Source organism: Homalodisca vitripennis, unplaced genomic scaffold (genome assembly GCF_021130785.1).
Source record: "Homalodisca vitripennis isolate AUS2020 unplaced genomic scaffold, UT_GWSS_2.1 ScUCBcl_6948;HRSCAF=14410, whole genome shotgun sequence".
Lineage (NCBI taxonomy): Eukaryota > Metazoa > Arthropoda > Insecta > Hemiptera > Cicadellidae > Homalodisca > Homalodisca vitripennis.
Window position 1 is genome coordinate 1 of NW_025783080.1, and position 15,621 is coordinate 15,621.

At 35.4% G+C, this 15,621-nt stretch overlaps 1 protein-coding gene across 1 annotated transcript in view; it reads left to right on the forward strand.

The window, feature by feature from the left end:
* Positions 1–647: 647 nt before the first annotated feature.
* The window catches only part of LOC124374007 (dmX-like protein 2), a gene marked incomplete at its 3' end in the record, with an annotated part of 49,803 nt that continues 34,829 nt past the window's right edge, over positions 648–15,621 (forward strand). Inside the window, 10 exon segments of the mRNA XM_046832312.1 lie at positions 648–723; positions 2,327–2,438; positions 8,151–8,318; positions 10,544–10,758; positions 11,816–11,878; positions 11,881–12,098; positions 13,217–13,384; positions 15,162–15,307; positions 15,403–15,466; positions 15,468–15,548. Coding sequence (XP_046688268.1) covers positions 648–723; positions 2,327–2,438; positions 8,151–8,318; positions 10,544–10,758; positions 11,816–11,878; positions 11,881–12,098; positions 13,217–13,384; positions 15,162–15,307; positions 15,403–15,466; positions 15,468–15,548 — 1,311 coding nt within the window.

Here is a 15,621-nt window from a genome sequence, read left to right on the forward strand (position 1 = left end):
TTAAAAACAGTACAAGAGGTTTATAATTTATGAATAAAATAAAATATAGTGTACTTTTACTGGGAACAGAAAATATTCCCTCTCCAACATGAATTTTTTAATAGAGTCCTTGTGAGGGTGTAAAACTATGATGGCTTAACACAAGTGCAGTACAAATAACTTGTCTACAACTGAGACAGATAAGGCTTTGATATTTTATATAAAAAATTTACTCTCATTTCTTTAACAAGCATGTAAACAATGATTTTTGTGTGAATACAATAATTCTTGATTCTTGATGTGTTAACCATTTACATTTTTATTGTTGAATTGTTCTGAACTAGCCTTGTACCAGTAAAATATTTGTCCAGAACCATCAGATCTTTTTTGTGCTTACTTAACCAAATATTTTCGTGCATCACAGATCTCTATTTAAGTAATCAAGACTAAAATGTACACTTTTTTTCAATATTTTACAAGGTGGGCGATTTAAAACTTTTACCATTTATTTTAAACCAAGGTTTATGATATTACTGAGCATATCTTTCATAATAACCTAAAATAAACTGACCTTGACAGTGGTTTTAACAAAGAACGTTGTATTTCAGGAATTAACTAGAAAGGTAGTAAGAGAAAGAAGAAGGCCTACATTTCGAGGCGAGTAACCAATGACTCTTCTGACCACCATGAGACAGCAGAAGCTGCTGGGGAACGCACACCAAGTAAGCTTTCCTCCTAGTAATGGTTGGTTCTTGTCCTATCTAAAATAACACATTCACTGCGGTACAAGGGTATCATATGTTACCATTATGCAGTGTTAAAGAGCCAGCTCTATTGGTGACCCTCTTGATTTTAAAGTCGTAAGAACAATGTTAATCCAAAACCCTTTTGCACCTTAGTTTTTGATCGTATCGTAGAAGTTTGAGAGATGCCTCATTAAGAAAATACTATTGATAGCTATCCAAAACGGTTTTTAGTTGTTTTAATATTTTTTTATTAGTTATTCAAAAATATCAATTGTTTTTGTACATAACCTAAAAGATGTATGAACTTTTGGCATTTGGTTTTTGTATTTAATTACATCTTTAAAATGAGTCATCTCTTGTAACTCTGCAATAAAATTTCTATCTGATACACGTTTAATAAGTAGTCAGAATATTTGAAAATTTTACTGAAATGGTGATGTAGTTTAGTGATATTCTTGCATATTTGCATTAAAAAAATAAGTTTTAAAATAGCAGCACAGCCTTATTCTGCTATCCTGAGGATCTCATCAGACCATCCCTGGAACCAGTAAAATATAATACCGGTACATGTTTTCCGCTTTTACAACGGTTTTGATATTAGTGACAGTGCATTAGTGAAGTCTATCTTTCTGGGAGATAACAGTTAGACACTCTCTGTTCACTAGCCTTTTTGAGAATGAATTAAGCTGTAGACTTCAAAATTTTGTAAGGAACTTAATTCCTATGTAGACAAGACCAAGTTTGATGATGGTGTTTGTTGCGCCATGTGTTGTCCTTTATTCTATCCTTAGCAAAACCTGTCATACACAATCCAATGTACTCCTACCTTGTATATCATTCACAATATGTTGTGGTAGTATTTTGATACAGTTGTTAACGATAACAGAGAACTCATAAATTAGTAATTTACTGTCGATTTCAGCGTATATTGACTCAGGGCAGTGAATATACATAGATTAAAAGACAAAAGCTCGGGTGCGCTTTCAAGCCTGACAGCATAGAACAGCAATATTTGAACGCCTGCCTTCTCAAGCTGGGATCAAATTCATTAACAGTCTCCCTAAAACAATAAATTTAGAAACCAATCCAAAAAAATTTTTAAACCCAATTAAAACACTACCTGGTGTCTTGTGCTTTTTAATCAGTTGGCGAGTTCATGAAACACACTTGAGATTGATATTCAAGGGGGTGTTGCAATCCTGGGGGTTGATCTCACGAATTCTGAATTTTATTTCTTTGTATGTGTATGAATGTGTGTCTGCATGCAGCTGTATGGGAAGTCAAGTGAATGGATTTAGTTTTTTTAAAATAAATACTGTAAAAAATTGGTATTATAGACTATTGCTATACAACGCAATAAAAATATTCTATTCCATTCTATAGTAATAATTCCATAACTAATTTTGTGCAACACAAAGCTTTTGACAGAATACGTACATTATTCTTAACCACACATTACACAGACTGAGGACTTTACTTTGTGACGTTCTTTATTGTTGATTTTCCCCCCCCTGAAACTGATATTTTCTAGGATCTATGGGTCCGTTGTTGTGGCATTGTCCGAGAACACTGAATAGAACGTTTGCCTCTACTTGTTTCAGACAAGAAAACCGGGACAGGAAAGGTGTCAAAGTCAGTGTCACAGGACGAGAGCAGCGACGAGCACCAGCACGGTCAGAGCAGCTTCCCCAACAGTAGTCACCACACACTCAGGTACTTGGTCTGTCACTACATAGTACCGGTGAAAGTTTGACGGCGGTAAAAACCTGCAGCAATGAACGGAAATAAATATAGAAAATACTAACTAAAAGCGAAACATTATTTACAACAATTATTTATGTTATGTATTTACAATTTTGGAAATTAACCCTTTGCACGCCATAAGCGAGTTATTTCGCATGCATCCGTACAGCGCCCATAGCGAGTTATATCGTGAACTACATTTTTACAACATTAGATAGTTTAATAGTTGTCGAATTTGCCGCTAGATGGCAGAGAAAGTCACTTTTGCTGCCTAGTGCATTAGCTAACGTGCCAACTGAACGTTTGAGGAGTATCGATCGGTAACAGCCGTTTCTTTCTATTCATGTTTGTTTCCCGTACTTCTCGAAACGCCCAAAGCGATTATACTCGCCGCCATTTCGTGACGTTCTATCTCTAGTGTTCCTGCTCACTGACAGTTTATGTTTTTACAGTTTTATTAGTCTATATTACGTTTAGTGCTTGTGAACTATTAAAATTATTACTATAGTAATAACTATTATTTATTATTTTGACGTAACTTGTGAATGTATTGCCATAATTATGGCTAACGCAGACGATCCGGACTTCGACGATTTCGTTTTTGGGGTTACATACTTTGGAACCAGTGCTTAATTTCAAAAATTTTAGGTGTGGGAACTCTTAAAGCGGGAAGCTCAGACCGGTGGGTATGGAATACACCCCAGGAAGGAGGGGGGCCCTCACCCAGGAAAACTTTTGAAAATTATAACTGTAAAACCTTTGTTTTTAGGCCACCCAGACATAAATAATACATTCATTTTTATAAAATACCAAAGTGATATTTTAATGCTGTTTATTTTCTTTAAGGTGCTTGATTAGGATGTAAGAAAATAAAAACATGAATTTAAATTATTGAGTTTACTCTCTACTCTACTCTACTCCATTAACACCTTGTTGCCTACTTTAAATTTCCCAGAAATATTTGGTTTGATTTCATTGACCATTTTGTTTGAATCAATGAAGCTCGCCAATATTAATTTTTTAATGAATGGTAAAATAAAAAACAAATTGAGCCTTATTCACAGTTTTTATTTATACACATTACAGTAGTAATAATAATACATATTAATATGTAAATGGATGTTTGTTAATATAACAGCTTTTTTACAAGTTTGCATATTTTACAAAAAAATTGCATACCTTATGGGTACAAAACAATATTAATACATTCAAAATAAACCAACTTCTTGGAAAGGAAAAGGAAGCGTTTAATTACACACAAAATAAATGACACACAGAGTGGAGTAACACGGTTTCATTTTTTAAAATTTAGTGTAGTTTTAAAAAGTTAAGGTTGATTATTTTATTTGCTTATTAGTTATTATAACAAATATGTACGGATTTGTAGTATAATATTGTAAGGCAATGCCAAGACTGTTGGTAAACTTAGTTTTAGTTGTTTGTTAATATTTTAAAGTGAAAACTACAAAAGAAAACAAAACAACAATACACAAAACTAACTGTAAGTACAAAAAAGAACTCAGAAACTTGAGTTCAGAACACAACTATAAGTTAGGCAAAGGCTAGTTATTTTAATGAAAACTTAATGATCTGAAATTCTAAAAGATATTTAAAAAACAGATTTAGGAAAAAAGTTCCCACAATGCAATGCTGTCTTCATGGTAAGTTTTTCTGCCCTCGTTGTTTTGACTTGGTGTCAAGTGCAGAATGGTGTCCCTTCGCCAGCCAGGTTTTGACGTGTCGCTCGGGATTGTATCTAGCCACAGGAGGTCCTAGGAGCCTGATCCGCAATAAATCGCAAACAGTGCTAATGTAGAGTGAAGATTCTAAGAGGAGACATAATTAAATTCATTGCAGAAAACCCACGTTCACATTCAGCACTAGACACTGCAATACTATTTATGATGGAAATCAGTTTCTTAAACGACGGCGGTTGCTCTAGAATAGTAGGTTTCTCTCCACTTAACATAGGCTTCAGTCCCTGCTTGAAGTGTCTGAAGTCTCTAATTATATCCTGAGAGCTGCTAATCTTAAATCTATCGCAGATTCGCTGGATCTCACATTCTCCGTAGGTGATGGGTAAGTCTTTTGGCCAATACATGGGGTGGATCACTTTGATGTCATTCATGATTTTGGTGTAGTGTTCAGCCGCATTTGAAGATGATGATAGCAACCTTGAAGTCAAGTTGTTAGCGAGGCTCCGATAGAACTGTTTTTCTGGAATACTGGGTATCTTGGATCTTACACAAAGTTTAACATCTTGAAACATCAAATCGTCAATAGCAATTTTAGCTTCCACTGAACGTCTACCCATGTTTTCAACTCGGTTTTCAAACACTTTGATTAACAGTGTTACATCACTGTGGGCTTGGATAAGGTTGAGGCTTGATTTTTGAAGCTGTAAGGACAAATCCGATAACTCTTCTAGAGCATCGAACATCAATGCCAGGTTGTGTACAAAAAGTTGTAGAAGATAATGTACTACAAAGCCCTTTGTAAGTTGAATGTTGCTTCGAGTCCCTTTGTTTGTCTTCAGATGCTTCAATGAAATGATTGTACAAAGCTTTAAAATCTGTCCAAACTGCTTTCACCGCCATTAAGCTGGAGGCTACCCAACGAGTATCTAAAACACGGCCGATTTTCAACATTTGCTCCTCTAGTCCTTTAGCAACTTCTGCCAACTCCCTGCTGTTTTTCGGTGAACAACTAAACATGTTTCTAATTTTATCCATGAATATCTTAAAATGATTGATTCCAGCTACTTCTTCTATGGAATCGTGCACGGCAAGCTCTAAACGATGGTTCAAACAATGCCAAATGAACAAGTTGGGGAACGTTTCAGTAAGCTGTATAGCAAGGCCAGATTTCTTGCCTAGTAGCACTGAAGCACCATCACAAGTTAGAGCAATCATATGGTCTCATGAATTCAAAGCTTAGACCTAATGCTTGTAACTGATTTAAAAGTTCTTGTAATATACCAGCTGATGTTGTGGTATTTAGCTCAAAAAGTGTTTAAGAACACTGTCATAGGGTTTTGCATTCCCTTTAGAACAGTTCTGATATAAACCACCAAAGCATTTTTGTTTGAAACTGAAGTGGCTTCATCCAAAAGCAGGGAAAATTTAGAGTCTGAATTGATTAGGCCATTTATCAAGTCTGATTTCATTTCATCAGAAATATGATGAATTATATTGGAGCAAGCAACATTTGAATGTAGGATTCGCCCCATATCTAAGCCATTCATTATTTGAAGATCAATTTCAGTTTCAAACTCAAAAAAATGGCCTCCCTATTTAGTTTAGCTTGCTTATAAGCCGTGCGGAAAATGCGCTTAGTTACAATCTGCTGCTCTTTATGCATAGAAGCAACAGCTTTTTTTCATTGTATCTTTCTTAGCTTCAATGAGTATTTTTTCAGCTAAAGAATGAGCTCGAGACCCACGGTGTTAAAAATATCTTTTTCCTAAGAGAGGATTGCTGGTCTTTTTTTTATTGTTTCCATAAGCGGTAACAGTTCCTAAAACCCACTCTTCGCTAATCTTTAGGCCCTTCGTTTTCTCTGCACCTAGAGTAGGCCCTACTCACACTACGGCAAACGTTGCAACCTAGTTTCTCTGTTCACAATTAACCATGGATTTTTAGCTTTAAATTCAACAATTTGTTCTTCAGACCAACAAACTGGCTGTTCACCCCTATTAACAAAATCATTATTTTCATTACTAACCTTAGCTTCGTCTGCATCAGATCCCAAACCCACCAACCTGGATACTATTTTGACCGACGAGGAAGTCGAAGGGGAATGGTAATCGCAATTATCCTCATTGATCCCGATTGCGTCTTCTTTTTTATCTTGATCAACAATTGAAGTTGTAGTCAATGCTTCCGGAACTGCAGTTCTCATTATTCGCATAACCTTTTTGTTTCTTAGGGTTATGTTTAAAGAAATCAACAATTTTTCTGGTAGTCATAGTCCAATTAGGAAACTAATTTAGCTGCACCAGCACTAATAAGCATAAACACGAACACAATCAACGACCTGCACCTCAAAAACGAACTTAAGCGTGATGGGATGCGATGCAACTTGTAACTTAAACGCGAAACACACCAAGGTCAAGTCAACTAGTCAACACACTTGTGATCACTGGGGCGGTGGCGCGGTGAAGGTGAAGGAATGGAGGGGGAAAGGAAGGGGGTGGGGTGGGTATTGCTTTGTTATTGAGAGGCGCAGCCGCGCATGCGCGAACTAGGATGACTCGCCCGTCACCTTCCTCCTGCCTGATTTCCGTGCAAGACTCATCACAGCACAGCTCACAACTGCTTGTTACGGGCGCGTCTTACTATCTGCTTACGAGTCACTCGCAAACAAAGCATAGCATAATATTGATCCTACCTACAATTTTTTTTAACTAAAACTTGTACTCGTAGTTTTAAAAGCGTTCCCTTGCGTTCCGGCACTCTTGGGAGGTAAGGGAACGCCGTTCCCTTGCGTTCCCACTGAAATTAACCACTGCTTTGGACGATTATTCGTAAAAAAAAACACAAAACAGTTCGTAAGATATTTTTTTACTGTTTTCCAAAATGTGTATTTATTTACTTATCACAAATCATATCTACTTCATGTACCTACCGGTATACGTTTGTAAAAATTATACAGTTTTATCAAAATAACGTTTTCATTCATTTCATACCTACTGGCCCTTAAAATAGAAAAATATCTATATTTTGTTTTAAAGAATGCCCATAAAAGCATTTCATGGTTTTTTATTCTTTAAATCAATTACTTAAACAAATAAAAAAATGGCTTTACAGTTTTCAAAATATTTAAATATTCAGTAATTTGGCGCTAGGGCAAAACATATACGTAATTACTTGGCGTGCAAAGGGTTAAAAGTATGGGAATAGCATGTGTTAGTGATTGGTCATTTGTTTATTGTCAATGAGCCGATAATTAATGATGCAGTGGATCTCCACAAATTTGAATGTCGAATTCCAGAGATTGATTCTCGAATCTCAAGCATTGGTGAAGATTCTGTGGATTCGGCTTTGACCCATCACTAATTTTAATATTGTATGATTAATTATTAAACCCTTACTATTATTGCTAAGTCCCTTGTTATCATAACTTGTACCATAATTGTATTTCAAAAATTGTAATGCAAATTTATCCACGGTTGCTGTAAATTCTCTTCTATCAAAGATTACAATTTGTCCAAAAATGCAGTTGAAACCTGTGGAGTTAAATGAAGTCCAAGCTTAAACTTTTCAAGAATCCACTGCTATTGTAGAAATAGTGAAAAATAACATCCGATATGTAAAACTTTAATTCTCAATAAAAAAATATTTACCATTCTTTAACGAGTAATCTTTTCAAAAGTTTTAATAACATTACTTATGAGAATAGCTTATGGTAGCACTTACAATTCTGTTGTACAATTCCACAGACTCTGATGTCTAATACTTCTAGAAACCAGAACCACAATCAAACCATAAATCACCAAATTTATAAAATACAACTTCCAACATTGAGATTGTTAATATTTCTGAAATTATTACGGAAAGCAGAACATGTTGAAATAAAACTAACAATCAGCATTGAAAGTGGGCATCATTTACAAACTGCTATTGACAGTTCTTACTTGAAAGTAACAATAGTAACAGTATGACTTTGTTCCTATTTGCGTAGCAATGCGACGTCTATCAACTCCCTAGCGACAGACACAGCTGGACCTCCTACTGGCGGCCACATCTCTGACTCGTTGGATGCCAAGATAGAGGCCTTGCTGCGCGACTGGCACCACAATCCTGACCTGCTCTTTGCCATCCACCCCATCGACGGCAGCTTCCTCATCTGGTCAGTACCACTTGTATCGTGTTCTTTATGTTTGTCGTTTGTCTACTTTGTGCCATAATTACTTTTGAGAATTTTTGAGTAAAGAACACAATCATCTCAACGAACTGTTCAAATTGGAAATGTGCAGCCTCATACGAAGATACACAAAGATACAAGACACAAACATGTTTATTCTCCATCGAAATTCACATAAGGAAATTCAACAATAATGTAAGGAATTATGTACTGTATAGACCAATTGCCTGTGTGCAGAGAGGAGTTCATATCATGGACTGACTTTTGTAAAATTCCACTGAAATAAGTTTTATTTTTATATAGTTTATAAACAAATTTAGATTATATTAACCCTTCGCACACCACTAATAAATCCATTAACTTTCCTATAACACCAAGACAAGTAAAACAAATTTGTTTCTTTAAGTTCAGAGCTAATTTTTATTATAACTAAATTATAAAAGGTAAAAGCAAAATAAAGTATAAAACAGGGCATTTTATTTAAAAATAGTGTATTTATTGATAAAAAATAAATGTTTTCAAAAACTGATTACTTCAAATAAATTTGAATTTTATTGTAAAATGTAAAACATTTTACTATAAAACAAGATACATATTTTAAACTGATCACAACACTACCACACAAAGAAGAATAATAACAAGATACATAGTAGATGTGCACTCATGACAACCGAGTTTATGTTAGGTTCATCACTACCACATGATGAACAATAATAACAAGATATGTACTAGAAAAAGCAGAAATACACACCACGCCACAGATATGTTTGGTTATGGCTCTGTAGGAGACGCAGAACTGACAAGTGAGTGTTCAGATTTAGGCTAAGAGCGCTCCCTTCTCCCTGCCGCAGAGTGAAGGTCGTTTATAAACACTTCCTTGGCAACCGTGATAAGCACGGTGCATGCACCGGGCATTTCGAAGGCCTTTTGTAAACTAAAAAATTCTTCAAGAGACATAACCTATAATATCGGATATAACTGTATTTGGCATTTTGGTAAAAGTCTATCATTCTAATATATACAGGGTGGGAAGAGTTAATATAATATATATAAATTTTGAAAATCGAAAGAAAAAGTTAAGGCTATAATAAAATCTAAATTAAATGTTGTGTTAAAAAATGTATTTAAAAAAAACCCTTAAAAACAAAGTATGAGTAATAAACATAAGTTAATTAGTATTAATGTAGAAACTACAGGAAATATAAAGATGTAAATATTCATATACATTCACTAATGTCTATTTTGAAACATTGTCAATAAGAACTAAGAAGAAGAGCGGCTCAAGACAACTGCCTTGCACAACCCCAGCTAACATTCAGCTGGTGTTTTGTGGTGTGGTGCAGACTGCAGCCCTCCTACTGTCTTAACCCTTACCGAGCCAATGACGTTACTAGACGTCATGCCTAAACTAGCGCTAAAAAGCCGACGACGTCCACTGACGCAAAATCAATTTTTTATTTTAATATTATTTAAAAGCATTTCTGGGTAACAAACTTAGTAAAAACGGTTAAATAAGGTTTATTTAAACAACAGACAACCGTTCGTGTCTATTTTGAAGGTCACAGCTGTTGTTCGATCGACAAAATAGCGGGCGGCGGCTGGATGTTCATAGTCTCCCGCAGAGCCAACGACGTCTACTGACGCGCGCTCAGTCCGCCCGTAGCCATCCGTGAGGTTAAATGTTTATTCGCCCTTCCATTTTCGATCCGCGTATTTATCTTTTCAATTTTGGTGTTAATATTTTTTATCAATGTGCAGTGTAGTTTATGTATTAATATCGTGAAATGTAGGGCTTTAATTGTCAAGGTTTTTTTTTAGTTTCATTGCTTTTATTTAATTTGTATATATAAATTTTTACTATATTCTTTATATTTTCTCTAAATACAAATTACTATATGCTTGTTTTTTGTAAAATATTACAATAATTGTGTTCAACTATTGTTAATTTTATATATGAACACATAGAATGTCAAAATTAAATTTTTTCAGTGAAATTATGATTTTACCATTTTTTGGCTGTAAATTAACAATAAAGAGTGAAAAAAAAATATTTTGACTTTTTTTTACCCCTTATGTTATAAGAATATTTAAAAAAATTGGTTTTGGTATGTGGGAATTTTTTATTTTTAAGGTGTATGGCTCTTAGGAGTAGTTTTGGTTATTTATTTGTGGCTCGCTAAGGGTTAAGTCAACACTGTCACATGTTACAGGGTGGTGGAGTGGCTCGACGAGTATCACCCCGGTTCGTTCAGACAAGCACAAGTATCGTTCTCGACTCGCATCCCGTCAGCGTTCCCGCTGGGCGACGCAATGACCATGTCCAACAATGTCTGCCTGTATCACACATCGTGCTGTCACCTGCAGCTGGTGTTTCGTGACGTAGTGAAGACTGCTGCCGCCACCAAGTCTCCACCCAACGGCCCTGGTCAGTATGGTGGCACTTTGATAATTAATTATTGGGGGAACCAATGGTTTCTTGTCTTTTGATTAACCTTCTTCTCCAGATGTTATGTTGGCTCAAAATAGTAATTTCTCAGTGGACGTTAAAAGATAATAGTATATTCATCAATAATTAAGTTATTTAGTAAAAAACCCGACATCTGAGGAAGCATCTTCACAAAATCTGCATTTTCTGGGATTCGCTCTGTAGAATGTGTGATGAGCAGGAGGAAACTGCTGAACATTTGCTCTTTGATTGTCCTGCAATAGCAAGAGAGCGGTATGCCATCTTTGGTAGTTTGGACAAGGGTGGTGAATTTCCCCAGGAGGACCTGAGCAGTTGTTTTTGGTGGTTTGTAAAACTGCTGAAACGATAAACTGGTTGGCCTCATGGTAGGCCTGGGTATGTCAAAAGCCCTTGAGGCTTAAATGCATGGCAGTAGGCTGCCCCTTAGAAGAAAAAGAAGGAGAAGAAGAAACCTAATAAAACTAATGGTAAAGTGTGGTAAACTAAAGACCAAATGTGTGTGAGCCATTAAAATTAATTTTGTTTGTTTCTCTTCAGTTTGTTTAAATTTCCAGATCTAGTCTGATTAAACTTTTGTAATTTAATTTTAGGAGTCTAAAATGCTGTAATGGTCGAGTTGTTTTCCATCAAAAATAAAATGTTCGATTATCTATTCATTTTAGTGTATTTTTTTATAACATGTATATTATTTTATAATAGAGCATTTTAAAAAGTCTTATACACTGAAAGCCGTTGTATGGATTTGAATTATACCCTTTAAACAAAAGTTCTTGCAAAACTCTACACTAATTATTAAGGGAATAACATTCATAAATGTTAGTATATTTCATGGAAAAATCAAAGTTGACTGTGAATAAAGTTGTCTTTTAAATGTTGTTGGCAAATCGTAATAAAATGAAACTTTTTAATATTAAATTGAGAAGTACAAACTTACTGTTTCAATTTTAAAATTATTTTACACTACTCAAAACTGTGGTAAAGGATTGTATCAAAACAAAGTTGTTACATGTTCCAGCGACCGGTAATGAAGACCCGCAGTCGACACCGTTACCCAGTGTGATAGAAGAGGACACGGACCCGGAGACTACGGGGGCAGGAGAGAGGGCGGGGCGACCCTAGGCGGAGACTCCGCCGGGGCCGAACGTGGGCCCGGTAGCTCGACGGGGGGTGACACTCCTTCCCTCCATGACCTGCTGACCGCACCCCCCTCACCTACACTCAGCATGGTCACCAAACACAGCAACGGTACACTCAACCTGTGGCAGTTGACCTTCGCTGACAAAACCAAGTTCACACAGGTAGGTTTGCTCCAATTGTTTCATTTTTTGACAGTATTTTCTAACAGTGTAACAAAGAAACTGTGAGTTTTTGAGGTGTAAAGGATATTCTTTTCGCCCATTTAACTGACTGGTTTTGTAAGTAAATGTGACTTGAAATTCGTAAATTCTACGTTTGTGCATTGGACTTTGTCTTCTCATGAGTAACAGACGATCATCAGTAAGCAAATTACTGAATGGTATTTGTCATACTTTGTGAAATAACTTTAAATAGATAACCAAAATGAAAAATTATCATGTTTTGTTAAAAATATATAACTTGCAGTTTATATTTTCTATATGTTTATTACCTGCTGGATCTATGCAGAAATGAAAGTCTGATTGGCAGTAATTTTTTCAAATATTTTAAGTTTACAATTTATATTAAAAGCCTATTTTTTCAGTGTATGCCATATACTAAAGAAGTCCATTTTATAATCTATCAAATGAATGTAGAATGTACATGATTTAACATAGTTCTTTCTACAGGATTCGATCAGAACTGGTTCGCTGTAATCTCAACGGGTAGTCCGACTGTTTGACCTCAGTGAGGTCTCCCCAGCACTCAAGCACACTTTAATTCAGTCGCCTGAAGGCATGCGTAATAACATGTAAATTTTACAACCAACATTTTCAAATGAATTAGTATGTCTTTTTTTAAACCATCACCCATATTCGGAAGAGTTTTATAGAAAAATAAGAAACACATCTTTAGCTCTAGCATCCTTTAATGCAGAAGATGGCAGAACAATAAATAGCCATAGCATTTATAGTTTTATAATTTTCGGACAAGTATATCATAAAATGAATCCCAAAACACAATTTACCAGAAAAAATACCGAGCAAAGCTCAGTTCCTGATATTTCAAATCATTATGCTTTACAGTATCGAAAACCTTTGACATGTCAAAAGATCTGAAACTTACACATAAACCTTCTTCAAAATCATTAACAGTATTATCTACTAATTTAATGTTCATTCAGTTTTCTACCTCCACACAGTGGCAATGGACTGGCAGTACACTAATAAGCTACTGCAGTGTCCACCTATGGGAGTTACCATTCTATTTTAACAGTTTCAATATAATAACGTGTGTGCAGGTCCTGAGTATCGGCCATGCGTCCCGAGCGTCAGGTCACAGGTTCCGAGTGAACGACATAACCTGTCACCCCGTGCTCCCGCTGCTGCTGACCACTTCCCACCACAACCTGCCCGAGGATGCTCCTGTGTGCCAGAGTCCTTGTTGCGACGACCCCACCACGCTCACCGTGAGTAGTAGATGGATATATCAGAATGGTAGACTTTGACCAAAACGCCAAACACGAGTATATATCCCATATTACACATTGTGTCTCTTATAGAGTTTTTTAGTTCACAAAAGACCCTTGAAATGGCAGGTGCATGCTCTGCTTATCTGGGTTGATAAGGTGCTTATCTTGCTTATTATGGATCACAGTTGATAAGGTGCTTATCAGGTTGATATGGTGCTTATTATGGCTGATGGTTGATAAGGAAGTATTTATACACAACATTCATTCCACCAGCAAGGGGAGGGAGTGCCCTTTGCCTAGCACTATCCACCTGCTCTTTTGTGTGTCCTACAGTGCCATAACCAAATATATCCTATCTGCCCAGATAGTAAGATAAGATGATAGACCTTATCTGTGAAACCTTAGATAAGGAAATCCTCTAATAACTAGTAGTTTATATAACGTATCAGTTTTATTAGTTTGTACCAAGAATTTGAACTTAGATCAAATTCACAGTATAGTAAATTGTTATTTTTAGATTTTTATCAATAAATATGCTAATTTTAACTAAAATTCCGTGTTTAATATTTTTGCATTTACCTCTTATAGTATATTTATAATAAAAAATTAGTTTTGAACTTAAAGAAAAATATATTTTATAGATGTCTTGGCGTTATAGGGAAATCAATGGATTTATTAGTAGCGTGCGAAGGGTTAAACTGTTGTACCAGTGTGCTTTGATCGTTCCTTGGTTATAATGAAGGGACGTCCAGAAGTATACAATATTTGAGTGAGCTGTAAACAAAGCGATATCAAATTCCAGGTCAACCCCAGCTTTCAGTAGCAGGCACTGAACTTGAACAAATTGGTGGCTAATCACTTTCAAGTACAAAACTGTAAAATATTCTTTCACAGTTTTGATTTAAAAGCTCAAATTTAACATAGTTTGATAATAAATATACAGTGTATGTGTGGGAAGTGAGTACTTTTAATACGTTAACACACTATAAATCTCTATTGGTGATTGAGTGAGAAATATTTAAATGCTACAGGATTTGCTTGTGTAAAACCTAACTTTTCACCAACTTGTGTAAAATTGTGAATAAATATCAAAGTCCTACGACAGCTTTGTATTCTGTTTGAGACATATTTTTATAATTGTTCTCAGAGTTTCTGTGAATTAAGTGTTACAGCCATATGTACAGTCTGAGATTCGAGTTGTTCATTAGTTATTCTTCATTGGATAATGTGAAAAATTAAGAATATAAATAGGATTATTATTTATAAGTAGAACTTTTTTATAGTAATTGTTTGTAGGTAATAACATATTGTTGTTGTCAGTAATAAGATATGAAAAGTACAAGGAGTTTTAAGCGTTTTATAAAAATGTATATATATTTATAAAATTTTGTTGAATGAAATGATACGTCTTAATTTTGCTCAAAGGGTATAAATTAATATTGCCTCTTACATAATTTAATTTGTTACAAATTTGCCAATCAATGAACACCAGCTATCATATTCTTATATCCTTACATGCCCTCAGTTTGAAAATAAATTAATGTAGCTTATACATTTCATTTTTCAAACTTTTGTAAATGTTCCATTATAAAAAATAGGAACTGATCGAACTAATTATGCTACTTAATAGTAGTAAAATATAATATACTATATATTATAATATACTTATATGTAGTAAAGAATACACCGTTAGCACCGTTTTCAAACTCAATTTTTCAACTACTACAAAAATATTGAATTTAAAATATTTCATGTGATTATGTTGGTATTACAGGGTTTTTGTAGTGAACTGATCCTATGGCGTGTGGATGCCGTCGGCCCACTGTCCAAGTCTGGAGGCGTGTCTGAACTTGCGCGAATCAACTCACCGAAGATGTCAGCCTTCTCAAACGTGGCCTGGATACCAACTTTACTGCCAAGGTGAGATATATCTGAAGAATTTCTATGGAACCCGGGAACTCTGTACTTTATGAGCTAGAGATTTATCGAGATATGTACTGTTTTCCTGTCGACAGCACAACACTAGGCAACCTGTCCAATTCTCCAAGTGCCTGTTTTGTCGCTTCGGACGGGGAGAGTCCTCCGTGTGTATCAAGCTGTCATCGATGCCCGGACACTGCTCGCAGAGGTCTCTACTTCCGAGAGGCGCAGTCGCATGATGGTGAGTGGGAAGTAATCTATGTAGGGCTTTTAGACCATTTATCCATTAAATTTGATTTTCACATTATGAACGT